Below are 24,079 nucleotides of genomic sequence, written 5' to 3'. Positions count from 1 at the left end.
AGCCGCTGTCAAATTCCTGGTACTGCGCAAGAAGCCCCAAGAAGTTGAAGCACGATGACTTTCACCGCATGTCCCACCACTCTTACGTATTTACCGGATATGGTATGAGGAAGAGATGCATTGCCTTTTTCTATCAACTGGTCCTTACAATGCGATGCATCGCGATTCGAGCCTATCTATCTCTCAGAATCCTTCACATTTGGTGACTTTGCTGTGCTTACCTTACCTACGTAAGTGTATCCGTACAAGTTACCCCTCCATGACAGGTGGTGTTAATCTTAGGTCCAGGCCTGGGGGTGCGAAAAATGACGTCTGAGTCCCGTTCTTCAGCGACACGTCCCCCCCTGCAGTGTATCTAAGCCACCAATGTCTTTCCCTGCCTGAGCTGTCTCGCAACCTCCAGGATGTCTTTTCCGTCCTTTCCCGGGCATAGCTCTCCACTGGCAAGTGAGTGCAATTGACTACCTACTACTACCTTACGCGGCGCGATACTTCATATGGTTTGCAGCAGAGTCGAAGGTAGTGGGAAAGGAACAGGTGTTTTTTTTTTATCAGCAGGGAGACCTTGGGCATTCCCAAAACGGCTCTCTGCAGCGGACAGTCGGTCAAGAAATACCGCCAAAAAATGTTGCCATCTGAAAAGTGCGCAAATGGAAGTATCCGTGAGACCTGGACTTGGTGAGGGAGGTACTTTAGAGCAAGTACTGTCATGTAGGTTTTAGCCAGAATGTCCTCCCAGTTGGCAGTGGCAGCTCCTCGTACCTCACGTAGTACAGTAGCTTGGGCTGAAATTTTTGTGTGGAGAGGCCGGGGAGGGGTCGCCCCCATGCCGCCAATTGTCGCTCAATTTGCAGAAACAACTTTTTTTTTATATATTTTTTATTTTTTTCTCAACCCACCCAGACAACGCTTCCCCTCCACCACGAACCACAACGAGCACATCCACATCCACCACGACGGAATCCCTCCCGGAGCTTCAAAATTGACAGCCTACCTTTCCACGCCGAAATCTTTCTTCGGTTGTGCGACCTGCAAACCTCGTCTCTCAACCCGACGGAAACCTCATGATCAATACACAAACCTAGTACCTTGCGACGGGCATCTTTTTACTGGTGGCATTCACGCTGCCCCTCGTTCTGCGACTTCAGCCAATTTCTGGCCATCTATGAACCAAGTCGACCTCCTCCGCTTCCTCTCCAAGCCCGCAAAGTAAGCCCTTCACTCTCCTCTTGGGTTCCTCGGTGGAAGTATCATCCATCCCATGCTCTATCTACTGATCAATTCAATCCGACAACCATTGGCTACCTTCATAACATCGGCGCATCCCGCTAACGTTTCCCTTCCCTAGGCCCAGATAACACCTGCTTAAACACTAGGCACCAAACACTTCCATAGAAGCATCGCTCTTCTACTAGATTCCGTTTCCCACCATCCAACCGACTTCCCATCGCGCAGATAACCTCGTCTGCCGGGTCCGATACTCCACCACAGGTATCGGTTTCTGCCAGAGCGAGGCCCTACAACAAGACACAATTCCGATCCTTAGGGTTATTTTCCTACCCCTCAACGCTCGACCTCCCTAACGTCCTCAAGTGACGTTGCACCTTCTATACACTGTTTGCTGCTGGCTCCGCCAGCCTCCAAAATTGTCCACCCTCCTGTGGGCCTACTCTCTCAAACGAACGCCGCAAAGTTCGTTTGAGCGGTAGCTAGTGTCCCGCGGACTTCTAGCCCTGTACCGGGAAAGTCATCAAACATCCAAGCCTACTCTTTCTCACGCGAGCTCCCGGGTTGCGCCCAAAGAGCTAGTCCTGCAGAAGATGGTCAACCCCTCCGTCCCCAACGACTACGCCCTCTCCCCGGCTGAGGCTACTCCTCATCTGACAATCAATCATGATGTCGCTGCTGACCTAGACTCCACCAACGCCTTTGAAGGTAATACGGCCTAAGCAAAATGACAAGCCTCTAATCCGACCGCTTGCTGACAGACATACTCTCTAGGCCCGGAGAAGCTCCTCGAAGTGTGGTTCGCCCCTGGCCCCGAGTCCCTCCCCGCGAGCGCCCAGCCCAATGGCCTGAAAGCCGTCTCCGCCGACACCTGGGTTACCATGCTCGACATGGTCAACTGCAAGATCCTCTCAGTCCTTGAGTCTGACTCTGTCGACGCCTATCTCTTGTCCGAGTCGAGCTTGTTTGTGTTCCCCCACAAGCTCATTCTCAAGACCTGCGGCACGACCACTCTCCTCCTGGGCTTGCAGCGACTCCTCCACATCGCGGCTGAACACGCCGGCTTCCCGTTCCATAACGCCAAGGAATCCACCAACGTCAAGGCTGCTGCAACCCCCTACCGAGTCTTCTACAGTCGCAAGAACTTTTTATTCCCTGACCGTCAGCAGGGTCCCCACCGAAGCTGGAGATCCGAGGTCAAGTACTTGGATGACCTGTTCGAGGGTGGCAGTGCCTACATGGTTGGCAAAATGAACGGCGATCACTGGTACCTCTATATTACCACGCCGAACAAAACCTTGACGCCCCCTAGGACTCCTGACGAGGCAGAAGAAGCTGCTGCATTCGCCGCCAGGATTCCCACAGGTAGCGTGGCCAGTTTCAGCAGCGGCTTCGAGGAGCGCAGTGACGAAACTCTTGAAATTCTCATGACCGATCTCGACCCTGAAAATGCGAAGCAGTTCTACTTGGCGGACGCGAGTGCGGTCGCTACCGACAAGTTGCACTTGCCGCAGACACAGGCGGCTCGGGACGATGCCCACCAGAGTTTGAGTGACATGTCTCAGGTTCATGAGAGGGCGGGCGGCGAGGACCATGTCGACGTCTTTGAGAACATCGGCGAGTCTGACCTCAACGATGGCGAACGTGCCGCCACTGAGGCTCTGACAACCGAGGGTCACGCAATTGGTACTGTCGTTTCCGAGGGTTGCGGTCTCTCCAGCGTGTACCCAACCAGCAAGTATCCCGGAGCTCGCGTCGACGCCTACCTCTTCAGCCCTTGTGGCTTTTCCGCCAACGGTGTTGTTCCTGCCATTGCCGACGAAGACGATGACTCGAAGAATGAGAAGGGCGGAAATGCTGCTCATTACTTCACTGTCCACGTCACCCCGGAGCCCAACTGCTCATTCGCCTCTTTCGAAACCAACGTCCCTGGAGGCCAGAGTGGCCGTACCACGGCTGAGATCATCGAGCACGTCGTTGACATCTTCAAGCCTGGCCGCTTTAGTGTTACTCTGTTTGAGGCCAAGGGCAAGAGCGCCAACCCCTATGGCATGGGTGATTATGCTTCTCGTGCGACTGCCGTTCAGCGTCTCGTTGACCCTGTCCGCGGGTACCGTCGCATTGATCGCATTGTCCATGACTTTGAGGATTACGACCTCGTCTTCCGCTTCTACGAACGGGATGACTGGGCTGGCGACCGTGAGGCTCGCCTTGGAGAGGAGATGTGAGTGGCCCTCCACGAGGCGTTGGCTATGTTTCTATTCTTCGAACGCGTGATGCATCTAGCCATATTCTGTCCGGTAGCCATCCCGTCCAAAAACGCTCGCTATATATCATACACATATCTTTGCAAGGTATTTTTATAGTCAGATACTGTCAATCTTTGGATTTAGTTGCAGGATTTGTTTCTGAAAACAGATTGTTTCGTCAATAAATCACGAATCAGAGCCCCCTACACGTCGTCCTACCCACGAGCTTTGTCACTTTATCTGACATCCTGGGCCTGCTCCACTCATTGTCTGATATCTCAATCGACCTTGATCCCGATGCGCTCGATTGCTGGGCAGATTTCTTCCACACTCAACGAGGCCGGATGCAAGCCACAGCCATCCGGTTCAGCTACAAATTCCTGACCAGCCTCGGGCCGTTATTAACATGTCTACTGATATTGGCAAGGAGAAGCCCAGGCTTGAGTTGAGTCTGCCAACCACGCACAGTTTTCCGAGGCGTTTATGGCTGCTCAGTAGCAGCCGGACTCTGGAATGCATCAGATCGATAGGCCTTTGAGTCCCGATGCAGCGGTGCTCCAGCCCACAACCACCCCAGATGGCTGTTGGCCCCCAGCGACCAGTGCCTCGATTTGTCTCGGGCTGGAATGTTGAGAGCCCACCCGCCACGCCAGCAAGTGCTGGCAGCCATCGCAAAGACACCAGCCATCCCACTTCAAGTGATATATGAACATGCTCAGAGAAGGATATCGGAGGAGGGGTGATTTGTACTCAAGCAACAGTCAAGCATCCGATCAACCCTCGCCGCCTTCTGCCATGGCTCCTTCTCTCAAAGGCGACGACACCGTCAGTGTCGTCGAGTCGTTGGAGACAAAGTCCTCCATGTCAGGAAGCGATGTTTCCACAAAATCCCCGCCCAAGCCTCTCCCGATTGTTATGATCGCGGTCATGTTCTTCATGATCGTCGCGTCCGGAGGAGGCCTTTGTCTTTCGGCTCTTCAGTTTCGGCCCTCAAAGACTGGCGAGCGTGACTGTCTCAGTCAGAGCTTCATCCTGTTTGGTGTAAGTGCTGCCCCCAATGCCTGTGGCTCAGTGGAATGCAGGCTAACAATTCTTCACAGTCGATGATCTCCCCCATGTACGTGGTGCTACATATTATCGTGTCGTTCCGCAACTACCAGGTTGTCAAGAGGCAGTCACTGCAATCACCTTTGGTGTCATGGGCTGTCATTGTTGCCCGCTTGGGTCTCTTGCTCTGGATTCCGGCCGTGATTCTCTCTTCGGTAGCTCTATCACATTACCCCGGCTTCGTGACACAAAGCCCAATTACTGAGCTGAATTTCTCAGTATCCGTCATCGGAATGTACGTCGCAGCCTGAAAATGCATGCATACAAAATGCGCCTGGGACTAACACTCTTCGACTAGCATTTGCAGCATTGTCGTCATTCTTGTCCTGGAGATTGCATCGCACCCATTCGAGTTGCCCTGCTTCAGACGGCGGAACACGGTCACTTGTCTAGTCAGCGCCTTCGAAAAGGATCTCAAGGACGAGGAAGCCAAGCCTGCAAGCCGGCCAAACAGTCGTCCTCCGACCCCTCCAGCCTACTATTATTTTCCCGCCAACCACCGACACACGATCCCGGCCCCAGCAAGAGCCAAACTCGTCCGCAAAGCCAGCTACCCCCGGCGCCGAGAGCAAATCCCACCCGTCCCGCCTATCCCGTACCCGCACCCGGACTCCCTCGGCATCATGCTGCCCATCGCAGAGCCTCTGCCTCCTCTTCCCGAGCTGGAACAGACTTCCGTCGCGCCGGCCATCAAGATCACCCCCGCCAACGCGCCCGAATGTCTCTGCCCCGGGAACGGTAAGCTCGCCCCGCCGGCGAACAAGGACAAGCCGTGTCCCCCTCCCCCCGGAACGGCGTGGGCTAAGGATTGGGAGCAGCTAGCCGTTGATACCGGCGTGCGACGAAACGGGTCATTGAGCGACTATGGGTCTACCGTCGGAACGGATACGCTTGATGGAAGGTTCGATACCCGTGGAGTTGCGTTGAAGCCGCCTCTGCCTTCGATCATCGTCACACATAGTCCAGAGCAAGTCTGACAGCCGAAATGTTGTGGAAAAGTTGGATAAAGTTCCTTCCTTTGAATGCTGTACTATTTGGTTGTCTGGATAAGGCGAGGTTATGGATTACGGGTCATGGGTAACGGATTATGGGTTATGAGCAGATGAAGCGTTTTTTTGTTATCTTTACGAGTCGTCTTGTTGGATTTCTTTTGTAATGAATCTCAATTCCATTCTCTCGAACACTGTCCTCGTACAATCTTTTGAGAGCCTGGTGATGATCTTCTTCCTGGGATCGAAGTTATGCTCCTCACAAGTCTGACGCCCGAGCAAACAGGCCAGTCATCCCGCGCGGGAGGTCATCGCAGGCTCCGTAGTGAATAATGTGACGATCTGCAAAACACGTCAGATGCCCAATATACTCGGAAAAGCACACTCGCTAGAGTTAGACGAGGCCCTCCATGCTTCTAGTTCATAATCCTGTACCAAGCAGTCGTGGAGGCTGTTGGGTGGATAACGAAGAGTATATAAACGAGGTCACAGCATCAAGCACATTGTAGCCGTTCTTATGCTTGGTACCATTCTTTGACTCCTCGATCTCTGCACTTCACAATCCAATCCATCATCAGAAAGGAGATCGAGCAGGTTCCTTCGCCTGCGAGTCTAAAACCATGAAGATCCAGAAGTTGCTTCTTCTACCTACTGTCTCCTCGGCCACATCGACGGGCTTTCCTACCTGCTTGCTCGGGCGCGGCGGATGGCAACTGGGTCACGGCAGACTCGATCTTTCTGCTTTTGCGGCATACGAAAACATCATTGCCGTAACTCTCAGCTACCGCACATATGGTAGGATACGTCCAATCTACAATGATCATCATCTACACAGGCATGTATCCTCTAGAGCTAACGCATGTTCTCTATAGTCTTTGGCTTCTCTGCTTCACCTGAGATCCCACTGCCGGAACCAAAACCTGGGTTTACACGACCAGCGTCTCGCTCTCACTTGGGTACAAGAAATCATCGCCTCCTTTGACGGCGACCCGTCCAAGGTTACAATCTGGGGCCAGTCCGAAGGCTCCTTTTCGGTGGACCACCACCTCAAAGCCTACGCCAACGACACGCTGGTCCCATTTCGAGCTGCAATCATATCCAGCGGCCAGAAGAGTTTCGGAGATCTCGCCCATCCACCGCCCGGAATCGATGCCTAGACGGGGCTTTCGCGTTCAGTCGGGTGTGTCAACGTGACAGATGAACTAAGATGTGTGAGGGCCGTTCCAGCGGAGAATCTAATCAGCGCCATGCGAAAGTATCGCATCACTTTCGGATCACAATTCGATAACGTGACGGCCCTCAGCAAGCCGAGTGATCTCTGGAGAGACGGGATCGTCGTCAGAGTTCCTCTTCTGACGGGCGCAGTGGAGGAAGAGGGGCGTGGGCTGGTCAATGACAAAGTCAACATGACGGCCTTCTTCAATACATATTTTCCGCCGGCTCTGATATCATCCGAAGACCTGTAGACGATTGTCTCCTTGTATCGCTCTGATACCCGAGTCAAGAATGACTTTGAATTGCTTCGGCCATTGAAACTGATTTGCTCTGGTCTTGTGTACGTTTTCTCCTCAACCGAACCTCCCCAAAACTTGAAGTCGCTGACGAACAGGCGCAGCTTCAATCCACCCTTGCCTCAATAGCAGCCTCGAATAATATCTCTACCTGGCGCTATCACTTCAATAGCTCTATTCCAAATCTCTTCCCTAAAGAGTACGACTGGCTAGGCAAATTTCACGGCTTGGAGATTGTTCTTCTCTTCACCGACCCGGGTACCACACCTTACACCCCTCAGACATATGCAGTGTATGAATACTTCAGGGGCGTCGTTGCGCGCTTTCTGAAGAATCCTTCCGCAGGTCCTGGGTGGCCGGCCGTGGGGTCGTCTTATGCTCCAATCGACGTCGCGGTTCTGGGGGATGTGGGTGATACCTCGAGCGTCAAGACGGTGTTGAATTCTACGGCCCTGAATGAGAGGTGCAAGCGTTTCGACATGATATGGCCCAAACTCGAGGTTATATATCGCTATGCTCACTCTCATAGGCATCGATGAACTCGGTTCGTGCAGATATATTCATACCGAATCTCGTATTATTTAACAACTTCTAGCCAAAAGCCCCCCCCCCGAAGCGCTCAAGCAACTTAGCTCACGACACAACCCTCACCGTGCTCCCAGCCTCCCCCTTCTCAACCGCCTCCACTCTTGGCCCAATCTTCCTCCAAATCTCCTCGGCAACATCCTCAAGCGTACCCCCAGCATCGACCACGACCAAATCCTCCTCCTCTTGCCGAAACTCCCGATCGACCCTGCCCTCCTCGCCCAGCCCACCATCAGGCCCAACGCGCCCCAGGCTCAGGCCCCAAAACAGCTCGCGCACCCGCTTCTGGAACTCGGCCTTTTCGTACACTTCGCCGCCCCAGCCCCCGCGCTCCCGGGCGACGGCCTCCTCGAGGTCGAGGAACAGGACGAGGTCCGGTCGGGGGAGGCCGATTTCCGGTTGACGCGCCCAGTGAAGGCTCAGGGTGGGGTTCTGTTTTGCGGCGGAGTAGACGATGCCCGAGTGATAATACCTGTCGCAGATGACGGTGTATCCTGACGCCAGGAGATTTTGGATGTTTTTTCTAGACAGGTGTAAGCTTACTCGGATATAATGATGTACGGGAAAGGGGGACGACTTACACTGCTTCCCATCTGTTTGCGCTAAAGAGAAGGTGGATGACGTGGTCTTCCATCTCGACTGAGCTCTTGAGATATGCATCAATCATTTGACCAATAGGCGTTGTTCTATCTAGAATATGAGTTGAATTAGTGACAACAGTTGATGCGTCATCCATATCCAAGTATGGAAAGACCAACGTTGACGTTACAAAAGCTGGATACATACCCGGAAACCTCATAACCTTGACCTTCTTCCCCTCTTCAATCAACCGCTGTTCAAGCAGCTTCACCTGCGTGGTCTTGCCACTCCGATCAAGACCTTCAAATGCGATGAAAGTCCCGCGGACGACACCCGCCGGCGGTGTGGTGACGGGGAGAGCATCACCGGCCTGTCCGCCGGTTGCGGCCGACGTCGCTATTGCCGCCGTGGCAAGGTCATTGATCGATGCCATTGAGTCTCGATATTCCGTTTCACAGTGAATCCCGGTGCTCCAATCGCAACTTCTATGGTCCAATGAGCGGATATGAGTGCGGGACACTGCGATGGTGTGAGATGCGAGTGTCGCCGAGTGGTGCGGTTCTGGGTGCGAAGGTGTAATGAAGTGGGCACATGCGGGCCGAGTGGGGCCCCGGAATACGGGCGTTGGAGCGACCGGGTACCTAGGGTGAGGTGAGCGGCTGTCACGTGGGAGCACATCGCGGACCAACGACACCAGATTGCCCGTCTTGAAGCACCCGGATGGTGCGAGGGATGATGTGACGATGGATGGCAGTGTCTTTCGTAAATGGGCTACACGGTTGCATGGTCAAAGTTGTTGGCCAAGAGGCATGGTAGGCGTGGTGACAAAAAAGGCTCCAAAACGTTGCAGAAATAATAGCTTCAATAGTGCTCTATTGATAAGGACATCAATCGCTCAAACACAATCAAACAATAGCAATACTCCGAACCCAGCTTTGTACAAAACAAGACACCCGAATCCGTTGTTCCTACACCAAGAGTGTCCCAGGGTTCCCCGTCGCTTAGTCCTTGCTCGTCCATCCGAAATCCCGAATAACCGTTGCAAACGCCGCATTCATCATGGACCCGTAATTAAAAGATGGTGAATAGTTGGAAGCGAAGCATAGTCGAGTCAGATGACCAAAGTGAAGCACGCCATCATCAGCATTCAGCAACTACCACCTCTGATTCATCTTTGGCGCTTCCACTTTCCCACAGCTCAAAGCTCTCACCGGTGCCCTCCATAGGCTCCAAGAGCGCAGCCTTGGCCGCTGTCTCTGTAGATTTGCCCATGAGCTCGTCTACACCTTGTTGTTCCAAGGGTTCCTCGAGCGGGGCTGCTGTGAGTTCCGTAACAGGCTCTTTGAGTTCGGGCACTGCGGCTTGGGGGGCCACCTCGCTCTCCTCCTCTTCCTCTTCGTCGGCGGGGACGATAATGATCGATGACTCGTCGCAGCCAAACGCATAAAACTCGCTGGCATCCATCTCGCCCAGAGCTATCCTCTCCTTTTCAAAGATCATCTCGTCCTCGCTAGTACGACGAGCAGAGCGACGTGCAGATGTCTGGCTCACATCATCGACAGGCGGCACATTTTCCTTGTCACGACCCTCTGCGCGGTCCCTGCTGGCTTTGCGTTCACTCTCCTCATCAGAGCTTATGTCGAGGACACATGTGCCGTGCTGGAGCATGTTGGTCATTTCCTGCTCTGGCGTATCCTCATGGATATCAAAGAACCAAGATGCCTTCAAATCAGGCTCGTCAACAAGGTCCTTCACGGCATTCCGCGAGGATGTGGCAACAGTAGAACGGGCAGCATAGCTCGGGATAGTCCCCTTGAGAGCAGCATCGAGGCTGAATGGTGCCGAAGAGGATGAAGGGAGGTTGAAGGCAGGCGGATCTACGCGCGTGTAGGGGCCAGCGGTTCTACGACGGTTTGAAAGGATGCCAGATCTCTTGCCGCGAGTTGGCGAACGACCAGCGGGAGCTGAGAGTGGGGAGGACTTGGCGATAGCCGTATTGATCTTAGCTGAGGGCGATTTGGGCTGGAGTAAACTGCGAGGGCGAGGTAGGGTAGGCCTTGAGGAGTTCAACATAGGGCTGGCAGCGAGAGGCGCGGCCTTGGTTAGGACGAAAGACGAGGGCTTAAGGACATCCTTTGACGGGTAGAAGGTTTCGGAGCTCTTAGATCGCTTGGAGAAAGCAAACGGGTCGACATTTTCGCAATCGTCGGTTTCTACGCTCTCTGAAGCTTTGCGCTTACCGCCAGTAGCTGATGGAGCAGCTGTTGGAATTATTAGCTACCATTTGCGCAAGGATTTTGGACATGTTTGGGGCAGGTGCTCGAGTTGGTGGTTTAGGCGCATTCTAGCGGTATGGCGGGCTGATGTCGTTGAGAGAGCCACATGCAGCGCCCGCCATGTTGCGAGCACACAATATGAGAACATATGAATTGCAGGGAGGGAAACGGGCGTGCTTGGTCGTGGGTTGATCAAACATACCATTCTGTCTATTCTTAATGCTCGTCAGATTCTGCAGTCGGGTGCCGTCGAGGGGCGCAAAAGGTTGACGTGAAATGGACGCCATCGTGTGTGGATCGAAGCGGTTGTGCGCGCAACAGGGCGAGTGGATGTGGTGTTGTGGTTCCGCTGTGCGGTGCGATGGGGTGCGGTGCGTCGGGAATGGGGGCAGCCCAGCCAGCGGCTTTCAGTTTGATGCCTAGGGCCCAGTTGCTCTATGATCGACAGTCGGCTCGATTCGTGGAGAATGGGGACTCGTGAGTGAGTTCCTGCGTTCCCTCGTCGGTAAATTCCCTGGGAAAGCAAGTCGGTGCCAGACAGACTCGACGGTGTTGAAGCTTTGGGGGCGGCGGTTAGGCGTGCAGTGGAATAGCGTAGCGAGTGTGTGTATTCGTTGTTTATTTGTTGTTCTCTCCCGCGCAGTGGAATCGAGAGAGTTGGTTGCAGGAAGAGAGTGATCGAAACGCAGTCGACGAGCTGGCGTGGGGTGGGAAGGGGGGATAGAGAGAGAAAAGAGTGCGAGCGAGGTGAGCGTCGGTAGGGAGCAGGGATTACTCTAGGCTGAGAATGAGATGCGGTCTCTCTTGAGTGGGAGAGAGAGACGCGGAGAGGGCGCGCGCACGGAACCGGGGGTGGGATAGAGAAGGGCGTGTATCGGTAAGGCCTGGGTTTGGGTCCTGCCGGGGCCTGGTCTTGGTCGTGGGTTCGACAAGTGATAGCGCAACTACGGAGCAGCAGAGTAGTCTGGCGGTATCTGTTGGACGGATGCCGATGGAGACGGTAGCAAGCGGCGTTGGTCGCTGAATGCAAGGCCCTGGGGCCAAAAAAGTGGTTTGAGGTTGAGCTACGCTACTGCGCGAGGAACAGAGATGGGCCACTCAGTGCCCAGAAAAGCAAGCGACGGTATGGTATGTCGAGGAAGACGGGTGTGCGAGGGGCCGACTAAGGACGTGTACAGATAGTATACGCAGTAAGGGCTAGGAATCAAAGTCTAGGCGTCTTGTCAGCAATTGGAGAGAGATACTTGGATGATGGGATTCGTAGGAGGGGAAAGAATAGGGCAGTCTAGGGATGGCGGGTACCTTGCTCTAAAAGAGACGCGGAGGCAACGCAAAGCAAACACGGTCTGGCGCCTGGGTGGAGCAAGAGTTAGTTCTCAGCCGATGGAGACGGAGATGGGGCGAAGCCATCACGGTTGAAGCCACAGCGCCAGTTGCGAACCTCGATGGCAGGCAGTCAGCAGTACAGTCATCTTTCTCTCATGGCGAGCTTGAAAAAGCATCTCAATTCAAGTGCTGGGTGGGCACTACACTGTTTTATTAAAACTGTATTCTTGTACTTGTGACTCAGAAAGAATTAACTTTCTTCGATAACAAGGTACTCAGGAGACGGAGATGGGACGTGGATTGTGGAAGATGGTGTGCGGCGTGCCAGGGCAAGGGGGCGAGGGATGCCGGGCAGGGTAAGGTAGGACAGTAAATTGATCTGCCATCTGCGGTGTATTGGATCATGGGATGCTTGTTCACTCACCTCGAGAAGTTGGAAGTCGAATAAGTTGGGTCGAATGAAGGCTCAAGTCTCGAAACGGCGATGCGCGTTCAGCTGTGTGCCGGTGCGAGATTAGGTGGTTCCGGGAGTCGAACGATGAACCACTGGTGCCTCGACAGGTAATAATGGGAAGCGTTTGAACGGATAGAGAGAGATGAAAGACTGAGAGACTGGAAGCGCCAGAGACTCAGAGACAGAAAGCGACGTGGTAAAACGCGAGAGTTCCGTGACAAGACCAATGGAGACGTCGTATTGCTGGCGTGTCGAGATGGGCCAATGCAGGTGAGAGACACCAAATCATCCAAAGATCAATTAGGGAAAGTCAGATGCAGCTTTCCTTCCCTTTTCCCTGCGAGTACTGCGGTACCTCACCTCACCTAAGGTACCTAGGTAGTCTGACCGGGCGGGCACGACGGGCAGGCGGGCAGGCGGACAGTTGTGATGGGAGAGTGGAGCAGGCACGTATATATGTATGTACTTACCCCATTGGCGTGCTGGCGTGCTGCTGAGGAAGGAAACACCACACGTAAAATCCCGTCAGGAAAGAGAGACTCGTCGGAAAAGTGGATCTACGGGAAAGCGACGTTCATGCGACGGGCTGTGTAAGTCAGATGATTGGTCGGCGCGAATAGGAAAGGCAGCAGTGGCCAGGCGCACCTCGACCAGGATGCAACTTCCCTCTCCAGTCTCCACTCTCCGTACCGCGATACACGGCCAATTAAACGCGTCTGCGATAAGCGGGGCAACGACTTCCGACCAGCCAGTCGTGTCTTGCCTGTTCTCAATATGGGCGACTGTGCCCTTCCGTCTCTCCCTCTTTACATCCGTACAAGTTTAGGCTTCACCAACTGGCAAGCGAATATCCCTAGAGCGCGACCTGATTCCAAGGGAGAGTGCGAGACATGCGAATTTGCCCTACGCGCTCATAAAACCCACATAGTCCGTCAGGTTGCCCACTATGCATCCGTATCTGTTCCGTACACTACAGTGATCCTCATCCATACGGCCCACAGACCGGGACCCCTCGCACCCGTCGGCAGTGCGTGTGGGCATTGGCGTTTACCTTCCGAAATGACAGCTGCCTATGCAATTGCGTCCTCTCACTCATTCTCAACTTGGGAGTCTGTCACTGCAGCCCATTCAGCAGATCATCTTGGCTACGGATATCTTTACCTTACCTTGCTCTAGTGGGTACCTGATCTGACTGCCATCACTTTCATCTCAACTCACCCCGCGAAGCGTGAGCGAGCACTGTTGAACCTCTGGCCATAGCTCCCACAGCTCATTCATACCTACTATGACTTACATTCATTCATTCTTCTTCATTCTTCCTCCCTTGGATGAATAGGAACACTACTTACTTTTGTCCCGCAAACCATCTCCAAATAATGTCAAAGCACAGATTTGCCACATTGCTTATTTCTCCTCTCTTTCTCACTCACTCCACCACTCACTTCACCTCGCAATCAAATAGCTCCCCTCATTCCAATATGCCTCGCCGCAACCAATCGAGCTTCCAGCCGATGTTGGCTTAGAGCCTTAGCCGCCCTCACTCACACATTATGGCCCTTCCGACGCAGGGGGTAATCCCACCTACCTCAAACCTCTGCTCTGCCACTCTCCCCAACCTCGTATTGGGACCTTCGTTCGTCAGTTTGCTGAGCACACATTCTCTGGGTGACCTCATGTCTCGTCCATGGACTTACTTGACCCCACCTCTCATGATGGACTTGACAGCTGCTCGCAGAACCGCGAGAACGGCACGCCAGGTCTCCCATCATGGCCACCCAACATCACGGGTGGCCAGACGGTCTTTGGCCTCTCGCCTCCCGTGTTCCGGGTCTCTTGCGTTGCGGGCCTCCGCGCTTCTCAGGCGTTCTGATAGCGCAAGTGTTGCCTTATGATGCACCTCAACTCTCCTCATGCCAACACAACCCATTGGCCTTTGATCATCGAGGTGACGCCAGCCTTTAACCATCTTCGCCGCTAATGGGGAAGATATCTCTTCGTCCTCCATTCTCTGGGCTTTGGGCTTTGGGCTGGGCCACGGCCATCGTCCTAGCACTTTGATTCGTCGGCTTAGAGCGTAGTTCTTGTGTTGTTGGCCATAATCCCGGGCCTCCCTCGCACTCATCCACCAACTCGGCATGAGGATTGCATGAAGATTAAGCCTCAGAGTCTCAACATCGCCACGTCAAACACAACACAACGTGCTGTCACAGTCAACTGACGTGAGGCACATCTGCCTCTTCTTCGCAATGTCTGCTGAAGCCTTTTCCTCGGATTCATAAGCAGGGCTCGACTATCTAGTTGGTCCAGCAGGCCCCCCCATATGCCTCGCATAATCTAATGCGAAACATCCACCGGCGCCTGCTGAACTTCTGTGAACGAGTACTCTGACAGCATGATCATCCTCCAGGTCTCTTGCAGACAGCCAGCGCTATTATTGGACGTAACTGGCAAAAGTCTTTGCCCTCGCTAAGGTGGTTCATGCATGCACAAGAAGTCGACAACCTGATTGAACCACGTCTACAACCCTAATCCAAAATCACCAACCTCACTGCCGCGCTTCCCCAGACTAACAGATATGACGCCTGTGACATGCAAGGCCCTGACATCGATGCGTCGGACGTCCAAGAGAATGCATGTTGCCCTTGCTTCGAGCTCTCTACTCGGCTACTGAAGCTATTCTTCGCTTCTTCGCCGTCAGCTGATCGAGGGGAGAGGCTGGCCATTGAGACGTAAGTTTGCACCGTTCATTCGCTCCTTGATTCATTCTTGCCATTTTTTGTTTTGGCTTCCTGCAGGTCGCAATTCCTTCTACAACAACCGATGAACGGTCCACCAAAAGCAATCATCTTATTTAGATGGCGATGGTGCCGTTGACGCTATAGCGCGCCGAGTAAAGGCGGAGTCGTAATTCGCCTATCCTTTCCAAACTTTTGAGACATCTATTGTTCTTCCAACTCATCGAAGATCATCTGGATCAAGAAGTCACACAAATGAGACAGCTTTCGTCTCATTGTGTCCATTGCGGCGAGACATGTTCACCGGCATTTCATCCAGCGGCTGGGAGATGCATCAAGTGGCATAGCGAGACATGGCAACAACCACAGAAACACAATTGCGGTGGTTGGATATTAGCAATAGAGTTTCACTGTCAGCTTCTCTTCTGTATCATTTTGAGTTTCCATTCCTTTTGCCTTTTGCTCTGCATCTTCATCGATGCCCGCTGCGCTACAGTCAATGAATAGTCCCGGCGGGCAATCGGCGCCACGGTGGATCCCTTCGCTTCCGATGTTAGCGGGCGACGTGCAGGGACAACGGCGTTTCAGACGACATCTCGGCCGATAGGGGGCACGAGGGGAAACAAAAAAAAATGAGGAGGCTGGGAGAATTTTCAGACCAGGGGCGAGGAATTCCCAGCCTCTTTATTTTCTCGAAAAAGGTCTGGAGATTTGCTTGAGTGTTTAGATATCTTCTACCCCTCTCTAAGCCCCCCTGCTGCGGACGTGGAATGCGGGTTTGTTCACCCCCTTGCATGACACCATTGGGCTTACACCGGTACACCGTGACGCCGTACAACGCCGCCGGCTATGAGAAACCTGGAAAAGATGGAAACATATGTTTAGTCAATCCTATGATGAGTGACACAGGTCTGCATAATGTTGGACACGTGGCTAGCTTGTGGCAATTTGTGAGACGGAGCGCTCGTGGCTGGAACCTGGCAGCAGTGCACTGTTGAGTCCAGGGCTGCGAGTCTCGGTTGATTTGACTAGATGATATGAGTGAAATTCGGCTCTCAGAATTGATGAGGTAAAGACACCTTGAAACAAGGTGGCTGGTCGAACCTTTCCAGCTTCCAGTTAGTGTGGGTTTGTTGCGAAGCTTTCGCCAAATCCATCGCCGTCTCGGTGATCAATAATTAGACTCTGTGATACCGTATAACCCAAGTTTATCACCGCTTGTAATAGTCCCAATACCGAGTCAAGTGAATGTAGCCATCAGCACCTGCCCACAGAGATACCTCAAACAGTAGAGTCAAGTAATCAGGCAAAGCGGCCTCAGCGGAGCATCAGTGAACCTTACGCGCTAAACATTGATAATATTGCCATAGATGAGAATGAAGACACAGTAGAAATCGTTAAAGGACAGGCTCCATGACTTCACTAGGCGTCGATCTTGGTAGATGTCTTCGAGATTTCCAACGTCGGTAGTCAGTCCTTCATTGGTGGCTGGTTCAAGCGCTGATGCCGGCATTTTTTGATATCGAGGGATGGTTGCTTGCATGTTAAGACTATTCATCTTGACATCACCCCGAGTGGACATCTACTTCGAGCACATGATTGCATTTGCCTCACCAAGTATCTTCTAAACCTCCACCCGCCACGGTTTCATCCACATTACGCAGGCTATATGGCTGAAGTGAATATCCAGAGCGCGCACAGGACTTTGAAACTTGAAAATTGTATGTAGTTGGTTCTCTCAACTTCAGCTAACTCGGTCGAGCTTGCCATACAGCCCTCAGCCAATACTCCATGGAACGGAAATGAGTAATATCGTTGAATCCGTACATACCTACTCATATTCATCATGGCAAAATGCCTTGGTCTAAGATTAAGTGAGACTAGGTGGATCACCATAACTAGGACATCTGAACATACGTCGTTCATTACCAAGCTTAAGAATCTGCATCTACTAATTATTTCCTTCTCTCAACGCATCTTCAAGCTAAAGCTACTCACACAGAACACCTACGAGAGTCAGAACTAATATATTTGTGTCTTGAAATCCTGTCTATTTACACCTTGGATTATACTAAGAGCCTGATACTGTACCTTGTAAGCTCTTTGATACACGGTGGTCAGATGAAGAGTTCCAGTGCTAAGCACCATTGCCGCGCTTTGAAGAGGCCAATCCCAGAGCTTGTCATAAGGACTTCATAAGCGGTTATCAAAACGTGAGTAATAAGACACAATGGTTGGGTTTATTTTGACCTAATGAAACTCGAGACAATTTCTCAAACTACATGTTCATCTGTTTCTCTGTTGGCATTACGTGTTACAATCATGAGCTTTCAGCTCGTTGCAAAGATGCAATGCAAATAACAGGAGGCAGTAGAGACTTTCCCTAGAACCATCAATACGAGGAGTACATTCCGTCACCTTTACGTTTTCATTTCAAAGTCTGCCTGCTTACCTCTACCGGCTTTAGGTGCCGCCGGTATAACATTTGGCCGTGTTCTCATATCTTGAGTCATCTTGACAATAGCACGTAATCAAATATGTTTAGAACTAACAAGGAAGATGAAGAGTTGATGTGGCGAACAAAGTCAGGTATGGCGACTTTAGGTGTAAGATTGAATGACGGTTCAACAAGACGAACCCGAAGTGCCAAAAGTTATGGAATACGGAATCGTACAGCTATAGAATACGGTGTGAGTCTTATTGACTTGTCAAGATTACAAGAACCCGCAACTAAGTTCCAAGTGAAGTAGCGATTCATCTTTCTAGTCAAAATAAACGTCGTAAAAGCACTACTGAAGCTTTGAACGAACCCTCTCCTTCAGGAGCCTTCATGAAAAAAAGAGTAGCAAGAATGCTGGACAAAACGATTTAGGATTAAAGATGGAGGTTGCATTTCGAATGCCGATTACAACTAGTCCCCGTTGCACTACGCGCCGATGAAATGCCACGAAATCTACCTCATGTATGAAATAATTTGGGGATGTTTAAGTCCCGTAAATTGAGGACATCACCAAGTCATTGAGATATCACAGGCTGTCACGTGGGAACATCATTGGCAATACCTAAACTCATGACACATGATTTATTTCATTGAGCCTACTGTATGTGGACTTTCTATTATCATTATACCCCCATACCACACAGATCCGTCCCTCGACCATCTCTTGGGTTACATATGGTATGAAAGTCGCCAAGTACCGAGGCCTTGTTGTTGGCCGAGCCAGCCTCGCGTCCAGTAAATGGTGAGGGGAGATGTGTGGGTTGGTGAAGTGCGCTTAAGGAGTGAGATTATTGCGTATTGCGTAATGCGTAATGTAGAAGATATGTTTGGCGCCTTTACACGAACCAGCTCTTTACCCAGTCGGTGGCGCGCTTGTAGCCCTTGTAAGTGCCATAGGCACTGTAAGTCTGAGGGGCCGGCGTGGGGCTCGGGGTTGTGGCCGGCGGGGCACCGTAGGTGCCGTAGCTTCCGTACTTGCTGTAGTCGTACTTTCCGTAGTTGGTGTAACCCGATGTGGCTTGAGGGGCAGGGGCGGGAGCGGCCTCGGCGTTGGCCTCGGCAACAGGTGCGGCGAGGGCGGCCGAGGCGGCGGTCAGGATGAGAATGGCGGAGACCTTCATGTTTGCGTTTGGTGAAGAAGAGAAGTATGGAGACGAAGCGGCTTGGCTGGTTGAAGTTACTTTGGCTCTGGAAACTTGATTATGTGAGATAATTGTTTGATGGGTGATGAGGATAAGAGAGAGAGATCGTGGGATTGATGGTGGGATCACGGCAATACTTATGGCAGAGCCAAGCTGAGATTCAAGTTGCAGACGATGGTATTGTCTGGCACTCTTCCATGACTACTATACCGGCCACCCTTGAGCCCGAGTGATGAGGGTATACGCGCCGCATCTGGGATCGTGCTGATGACCTAGTAATCGTTGAGATGGCGTTTCCCTTTGGTGGATGAAGGGTCTACAGGCTAATGTGAACGGCTGCAAGGGAGCCCTTGAACCGAAAGCTCGCTAAGATGGAAGACACAATGCCTCTGGAAGCGGGGGTACGCCTTGTAGGCAGAAACTTGCAAGATTACAGGGTAGGCGGTCGAATGGGTTGTGAATGGCGTCACAAGCTCATCCGGATGCGTCCGGGACGGCCGCAGGATGTTAGGAGTAGCCTCACGATGTCTCGAAGCCATCGGGCGATGTGTATACCACGCTAGAAGGGGGGCTCGCATGGCTTAGAGGACTTCAACGACCGGCTAAGAGATCGTCCTCGTATTCTTGCATCTCTGATGGTGTAGATGATGCAGAGATCATTGCATGTGGGTGTCATGACCGGGCAAGGGAGCTCCGAAAGGACCAAAATGGGCTGTTAGTCAAAGCTCACCTATGGATCAAAGATCACGTTGACTGCCACTGCTGGAAATGGAGCTAGGATCCAGTCCAAGATGTGAGTTCTTCACTTAATGCTCGAAGGTTGAACTGCAAAACATGTCTTGTCATCCGGTCACAGACAAGCACGATGCGAGCTCGAGGAAAATCCGATCCGGGCCGACTTCCAAGATACCAGTGACTGACACAATCGCGGACGATAACACGAGTGGAACCGTCCTCATGGCTACCAGGCTGAACCCGCCGTGTCTGAGAAGAGTGTCTGACATTGATGAACACCGTGATACCTATGCGAGGTCAAGCACGCTGAGAAACTCAAACAGGAATAGCCTCACAGCCTCAGTCCAAGTCGAGCAAACTCCGAGGTGAAGTCTCTAGTGGGGGAGCTTTTTTTCTAATTCTGCACGCTGACGGAGATCAGCCCTACTAACACGGAATTGGCTGCGGGACAAGCGGTTGCGTTAGTGTCAGCCCCCGCCCTTCTTACCATGCTATTTTGGTGACTGATTTTCGAAGCTTAGCCGGGAGTGGTCATGGCGGGTTCATGATGAGAGGTTGTCTCTTTACTGTAAACTTGAACTTTCCCATCCCGCTACCTCATGCAGATCCATGAGTCGACATAACCATGCAGGAGTCCATGCCTCTTTGGTACACGAAGGTCTCTCGGCAAGGGCCGCTTAACTCTTGTCCTTCTCGCGCTTATTCCGACGGCATGGTTTTAGCTCAGTTCGGCTCAGCGTAATTGCGACGGCGGCTGTGCTTGGTGCCGGAAACATGGACCCGGACTCGACCGGAGGAAATCAGAAGGCCGTCGTGCCGTGATACCTAGATGACCTCTTATAACTTTGCTTATGTCAAGAGCAGATTTTGGGTAAAGTGAAAACTTGACTGAGGCCGGAAACTTGAAGGCTGCCACGTTGGGGGCGGTGGCTCCGTGGGCTGGAAGTTTACTACCTATGTGGATGGCATCTAGCGTTGAAAGAATCCAGTCAGGCCAAGTAAGGGCTGGTGGTTGAGATTCGGTCTCATCGGAGCACGACTGAAGTCGATCTACCGCGAGTCTACTTGAGCTGTCTGTGTAGTCGATGATCAGGTGCTGTTCCCATGTCACACGCAAGGGATGACACCAGATCCTAACGGATTGTGCAATTGCGCGAGAGCTGCCTTGTCGGAAATGATTCTCGATACGATGCCCCAAAAGTCCCTCGACATATACGATGACTGTCGGCAGTGTAGACTGGTAAGCTCCCTACAAATACGAGATCTTACTACCCCAGACCGTCCATCTGGCATCACGTCAGGCGTCGGGGGAAAGGTTCGGAAACTTTGCGATTGGTGCCCGCAGGCGTCGAAGCTGCAAACTACCAGCCTAACAGTGGACAAGCGAGACAACCACCACGCTAAGCATGAGGATCCGTTCGACTTCCTCTCGTTTTCCCCTTCTTTCCTGGGACAGAGAAAGAGTTCGTGCCGAATTTCCCAGCCTTGGCATCGTGTGAGTTGCTGGGATGCCAGCAAGACCGGCGGGCAGCAATTCCCGCCTCGCTGCCCTCGCTGCGTGGGCGTAGCTGCCTCCCCCTCCTCGCGCAACCATCAGCCGCATGCGCCGGCGACATTCCTGCCGCGGATGCCGTGTTCTGATAGGTACCAATTCTGGTGTCTTGGATCGTAGCAGGTGGGGGTTATGTTATTCGTGTGGTAGTGTTGGCGGGCGATTGAGTTTTGAGCATTCCAGCTGCTTTCGGTAATCGCGTGGCAACCTTGACGGCGCACCAAATATACAGACGCCTCATCGTTTTGTTTAGCTACAGGGACATGTGTGAGCCGTGCTTGGAAGGCTAGCGAGCATTCCTCATGTCAGACAAGAGTCGTTGGGTAGTCCGTCTTGCCCGTTGCTCCCTCGGACGGGCTTCCCTTGGATCACGATCGCTCCATATCCTTCCCCTCTCTCAAGTTTTTTCTTGACGCGTTGCTGGCGGTTCTTTTATTTTGTCTCTATCTGTCACGTCTTGATACCAGTTTTGTCGAAACCATGATGCAAGAAAAGGAAGACGAGTCGAGCTCGAGGCTGCTCGCTGGCCGTGTGCAAGAGTCCGAAGAGGATCTCGAGTCCCTGCAATCTGTTCCCGACGCGAGGCAACATGATACACAGAGGAGACGAGATTGGAGGAGGACTGCAGCTGTAGTTGTGGTCTTCGCCCTTTCGAACCTCTTTTCCATGCACTTGGGTGCCCATATGAGATCGACTACAGCGGATCTAGATGGCGCTTGTGCTGCTCACACGACGCAATGGTCGCCGGTATTGAAAGACGTGGATGTCGAATACAACTGGAAGCATTTCAACGGATCGTTCCTACAGGAAGATATCTTTAGGAAGGAAGCTTCGCCAGAGGTTGATGCGGCGTGGGAGTCAATGGGTGTAGATTGTGAGTAACATCCATTTTCATGGCTTCTCGCCTACCTTAGTAGCTAATAATCTCGAGATCGCGCTGGGGTCATATCAATTGAAGACGGCTTGAAGAGCGGCCTCGACATGTCTTTTGTAAGAAGGTCAGAAAAGTACGGCGCGGGCTTCTTCGTCAACGTCGAGGGAATGCATCATCTTCACTGCTTGGTAAGTCAACGGCAGCGACTCAGCGTGGAACGTATGGTGCTCATGATTGATACAGAACTTGGTTCGGAAATCCCTTTACTACAATTACGACTACTACAAGAAGATGGGCACGCATGCTTTCGCCAACGAGGAGCACATTGTCCGTCTCCATGTTTGTATGTGGAAGCCATTCTCTCAACGTCTTCAACCATAGCTGACCCTCGGCAGCACATTGCCTAGACACCATCAGGCAAGTCCTGGTCTGCAACGTCGATACTGGTGTTCTGGGTCAGGTCTGGGCCGGCGACCCTCCGGCGCCATTCCCGGACTTCAACACCAAGCACATGTGCAAGAACTACGAGGCGATACAAGAATGGGCAGAGAAGCTTCAGGTGAGTAGAATTTGGTGTCTGATTTTGGTAGTATGAACGCACGCTGACATCGACGTACAGGCTCCTCCCGTCGATACCCTCCCTGGCGACTATACTGCACCTCCCGAGCCGAGTGATGTCCTTCCCACAACGCCATAGATACCAGAGTGGAGAGGTAATATTGCTGTAGGATTCAGATAGATGAATGATACTAAAACATAATGACGAATAGAGTTCAAAGCCATGTTGGAGATCCTAGACTTCCATGTGAGACGCCTGCAGCCTCAGGACTACATATCCCTTGGCCACTAGTAGTTGAATTCCTGGCCAACAAGCTTCTCGCTCAACTTCCACAACCTATCCGCCTCGATTTTGTTGTTCGCCCAAGGGTAAATCTCCTCATCGTACTGGTCGGCAATGCGGCAATCATTGAAGTACTGTCCGTTGAGACCTGGGCAGCATTAGCTTTCCGGTACATGACCTGCGACTCTGAAGCACTGCTGGAGAACTCACTCTTGATGTCAGGACTGAATGCAGTGTACACATGAGTGGCGATGCCCTGGTCTTCCGTCTTTGGGTGGAACTCCGTCCACATATTCTTGGTGCCCATGATGATTTCCGTCTCCCCTGTTCGCACCGCGATTAGCGACAAGTTCTTCAAGTACCGCGTCCTCACAAGTGCTTTACTCACGCAGTGAATCAAAGCTCTCTAAATGGCCACCCAAATTGGTGAAGATGACGCCCGGATGCAGGCTAAAGCTCAGGAGACCCTTGCCGCCCAGCTTCTCGGCGAGTGAGAGAGCCATGAGGCAATTGGCCGTCTTGGACTGCGCATAAGCGATCCACTTGTTGTAGTGCTTGCCGTCCTGTGCCACGCTCTCCAGTCAGTGTCTGCAGCCTAGGCGCGATTCAAACAGCATGAGGACTGACATTGAAGTTGTAATCCGTCCACCGAATACGGCTCAAACGGTGCCCATCGCTGCTGACCGTCACGACCCTCGGCTTCTTTGCAGCAAGAACCTTTTTCAGAACCAAGTTTGTGAAAAGGAAGGGGCCGAGGTGATTCGTTCCAAACTGGCTCTCAAAGCCATCTTCCGTCTTGCTCCAGTCCGTAGCCATGATGCCCGCATTATTCACCAAAACATCAATGTAAGGCACATCCTCCCACCCATTCACAGTCTCCGCAGCCGCTCGCGCGCTCTTGAACGAGCTCAGGTCCAGCTCAAGCGTCTTGACAGCAACGGCCGGGAACGATGACGTCACGGCGTCGGCGGTCTGTTGGACTTTGGTGGTGTTGCGGCCCGCGAGGATGAGGAGGGCCGGAGAGGCGACGGCGACTGCTTGGGCGAATGCGGCGCCGAGGCCGCCGGGAGAGACACCGGTTACGAGGATTGTTTTCCCGGCGATGTGGGAGGCGTACTCGGCGACGAGTTCGGTGCCTGTTGTTTCACGGCCTAGCGTGGGAGCCATGGCTTCTTGTGTCCTGGTCGTAGTAGAGGGGTTGCTGGAATGCCTAGAATTTTGTATGGCAATGGTTGCACGAATTGATGATGTGGAAAGCCGTTGATGTTTCGTTAGAGACAACATCAGTTGTAGACAGGTGGCATGTTTGTCTTTATAGAAGCTTCATGGCCATCTACATTTCCCGTCGCACTTCCGCATGTGGTAGTACAAGTCGAACGCCGTAATCTGCAGACGCA

The 24,079-nt window shown here is 52.5% G+C and overlaps 10 protein-coding genes across 10 annotated transcripts; 6 read left to right on the top strand and 4 right to left on the bottom strand.

Annotated features, from left to right (window-relative positions):
• Positions 1 to 1,820: 1,820 nt before the first annotated feature.
• Positions 1,821 to 3,455, top strand: CTAM01_12443 (adenosylmethionine decarboxylase; the record flags this gene model as incomplete). The annotated part of the gene is made up of 2 exons (XM_060528449.1): positions 1,821 to 1,935; positions 2,002 to 3,455. The coding sequence occupies 2 exons, from the start codon at positions 1,821 to 1,823 to the stop codon at positions 3,453 to 3,455; spliced, it is 1,569 nt and encodes a 522-aa protein (XP_060376955.1).
• An 816-nt stretch (positions 3,456 to 4,271) lies between these two features.
• CTAM01_12442 (uncharacterized protein) lies at positions 4,272 to 5,560 on the top strand (the record flags this gene model as incomplete). The annotated part of the gene is made up of 3 exons (XM_060528448.1): positions 4,272 to 4,517; positions 4,577 to 4,818; positions 4,882 to 5,560. 3 exons carry the CDS (start codon positions 4,272 to 4,274, stop codon positions 5,558 to 5,560), a joined length of 1,167 nt encoding a protein of 388 aa, XP_060376954.1.
• A 632-nt stretch (positions 5,561 to 6,192) lies between these two features.
• On the top strand, positions 6,193 to 6,729 carry CTAM01_12441 (para-nitrobenzyl esterase; the record flags this gene model as incomplete). The annotated part of the gene is made up of 2 exons (XM_060528447.1): positions 6,193 to 6,342; positions 6,445 to 6,729. 2 exons carry the CDS (start codon positions 6,193 to 6,195, stop codon positions 6,727 to 6,729), a joined length of 435 nt encoding a protein of 144 aa, XP_060376953.1.
• Positions 6,730 to 7,716: 987 nt separating this feature from the next.
• Positions 7,717 to 8,680, bottom strand: CTAM01_12440 (thymidylate kinase; the record flags this gene model as incomplete). Its single annotated transcript, XM_060528446.1, has 3 exons — positions 7,717 to 8,191; positions 8,250 to 8,358; positions 8,455 to 8,680. 3 exons carry the CDS (start codon positions 8,678 to 8,680, stop codon positions 7,717 to 7,719), a joined length of 810 nt encoding a protein of 269 aa, XP_060376952.1.
• A 707-nt stretch (positions 8,681 to 9,387) lies between these two features.
• On the bottom strand, positions 9,388 to 10,810 carry CTAM01_12439 (uncharacterized protein; the record flags this gene model as incomplete). Its single annotated transcript, XM_060528445.1, has 2 exons — positions 9,388 to 10,508; positions 10,726 to 10,810. 2 exons carry the CDS (start codon positions 10,808 to 10,810, stop codon positions 9,388 to 9,390), a joined length of 1,206 nt encoding a protein of 401 aa, XP_060376951.1.
• Positions 10,811 to 13,077: 2,267 nt separating this feature from the next.
• On the top strand, positions 13,078 to 13,479 carry CTAM01_12438 (uncharacterized protein; the record flags this gene model as incomplete). The annotated part of the gene is made up of 1 exon (XM_060528444.1): positions 13,078 to 13,479. One exon carries the CDS (start codon positions 13,078 to 13,080, stop codon positions 13,477 to 13,479), a length of 402 nt encoding a protein of 133 aa, XP_060376950.1.
• A 374-nt stretch (positions 13,480 to 13,853) lies between these two features.
• Positions 13,854 to 14,173, top strand: CTAM01_12437 (uncharacterized protein; the record flags this gene model as incomplete). Its single annotated transcript, XM_060528443.1, has 2 exons — positions 13,854 to 13,936; positions 14,029 to 14,173. The coding sequence occupies 2 exons, from the start codon at positions 13,854 to 13,856 to the stop codon at positions 14,171 to 14,173; spliced, it is 228 nt and encodes a 75-aa protein (XP_060376949.1).
• Positions 14,174 to 18,374: 4,201 nt separating this feature from the next.
• On the bottom strand, positions 18,375 to 18,659 carry CTAM01_12436 (uncharacterized protein; the record flags this gene model as incomplete). The annotated part of the gene is made up of 1 exon (XM_060528442.1): positions 18,375 to 18,659. The coding sequence occupies one exon, from the start codon at positions 18,657 to 18,659 to the stop codon at positions 18,375 to 18,377; it is 285 nt and encodes a 94-aa protein (XP_060376948.1).
• Positions 18,660 to 21,447: 2,788 nt separating this feature from the next.
• On the top strand, positions 21,448 to 22,538 carry CTAM01_12435 (tat pathway signal sequence; the record flags this gene model as incomplete). The annotated part of the gene is made up of 5 exons (XM_060528441.1): positions 21,448 to 21,841; positions 21,899 to 22,029; positions 22,085 to 22,184; positions 22,237 to 22,400; positions 22,461 to 22,538. 5 exons carry the CDS (start codon positions 21,448 to 21,450, stop codon positions 22,536 to 22,538), a joined length of 867 nt encoding a protein of 288 aa, XP_060376947.1.
• Positions 22,539 to 22,687: 149 nt separating this feature from the next.
• On the bottom strand, positions 22,688 to 23,849 carry CTAM01_12434 (short-chain dehydrogenase/reductase family Oxidoreductase; the record flags this gene model as incomplete). The annotated part of the gene is made up of 4 exons (XM_060528440.1): positions 22,688 to 22,830; positions 22,893 to 23,006; positions 23,071 to 23,245; positions 23,310 to 23,849. The coding sequence occupies 4 exons, from the start codon at positions 23,847 to 23,849 to the stop codon at positions 22,688 to 22,690; spliced, it is 972 nt and encodes a 323-aa protein (XP_060376946.1).
• Positions 23,850 to 24,079: the final 230 nt, after the last annotated feature.

This window comes from Colletotrichum tamarilloi (assembly GCF_030869305.1).
Source record: "Colletotrichum tamarilloi strain Tom-12 chromosome Unknown Scaffold_76.1, whole genome shotgun sequence".
NCBI classification, from domain to species: Eukaryota; Fungi; Ascomycota; class Sordariomycetes; order Glomerellales; family Glomerellaceae; genus Colletotrichum; species Colletotrichum tamarilloi.
This window is presented reverse-complemented; position numbering and strand designations above follow the sequence as displayed.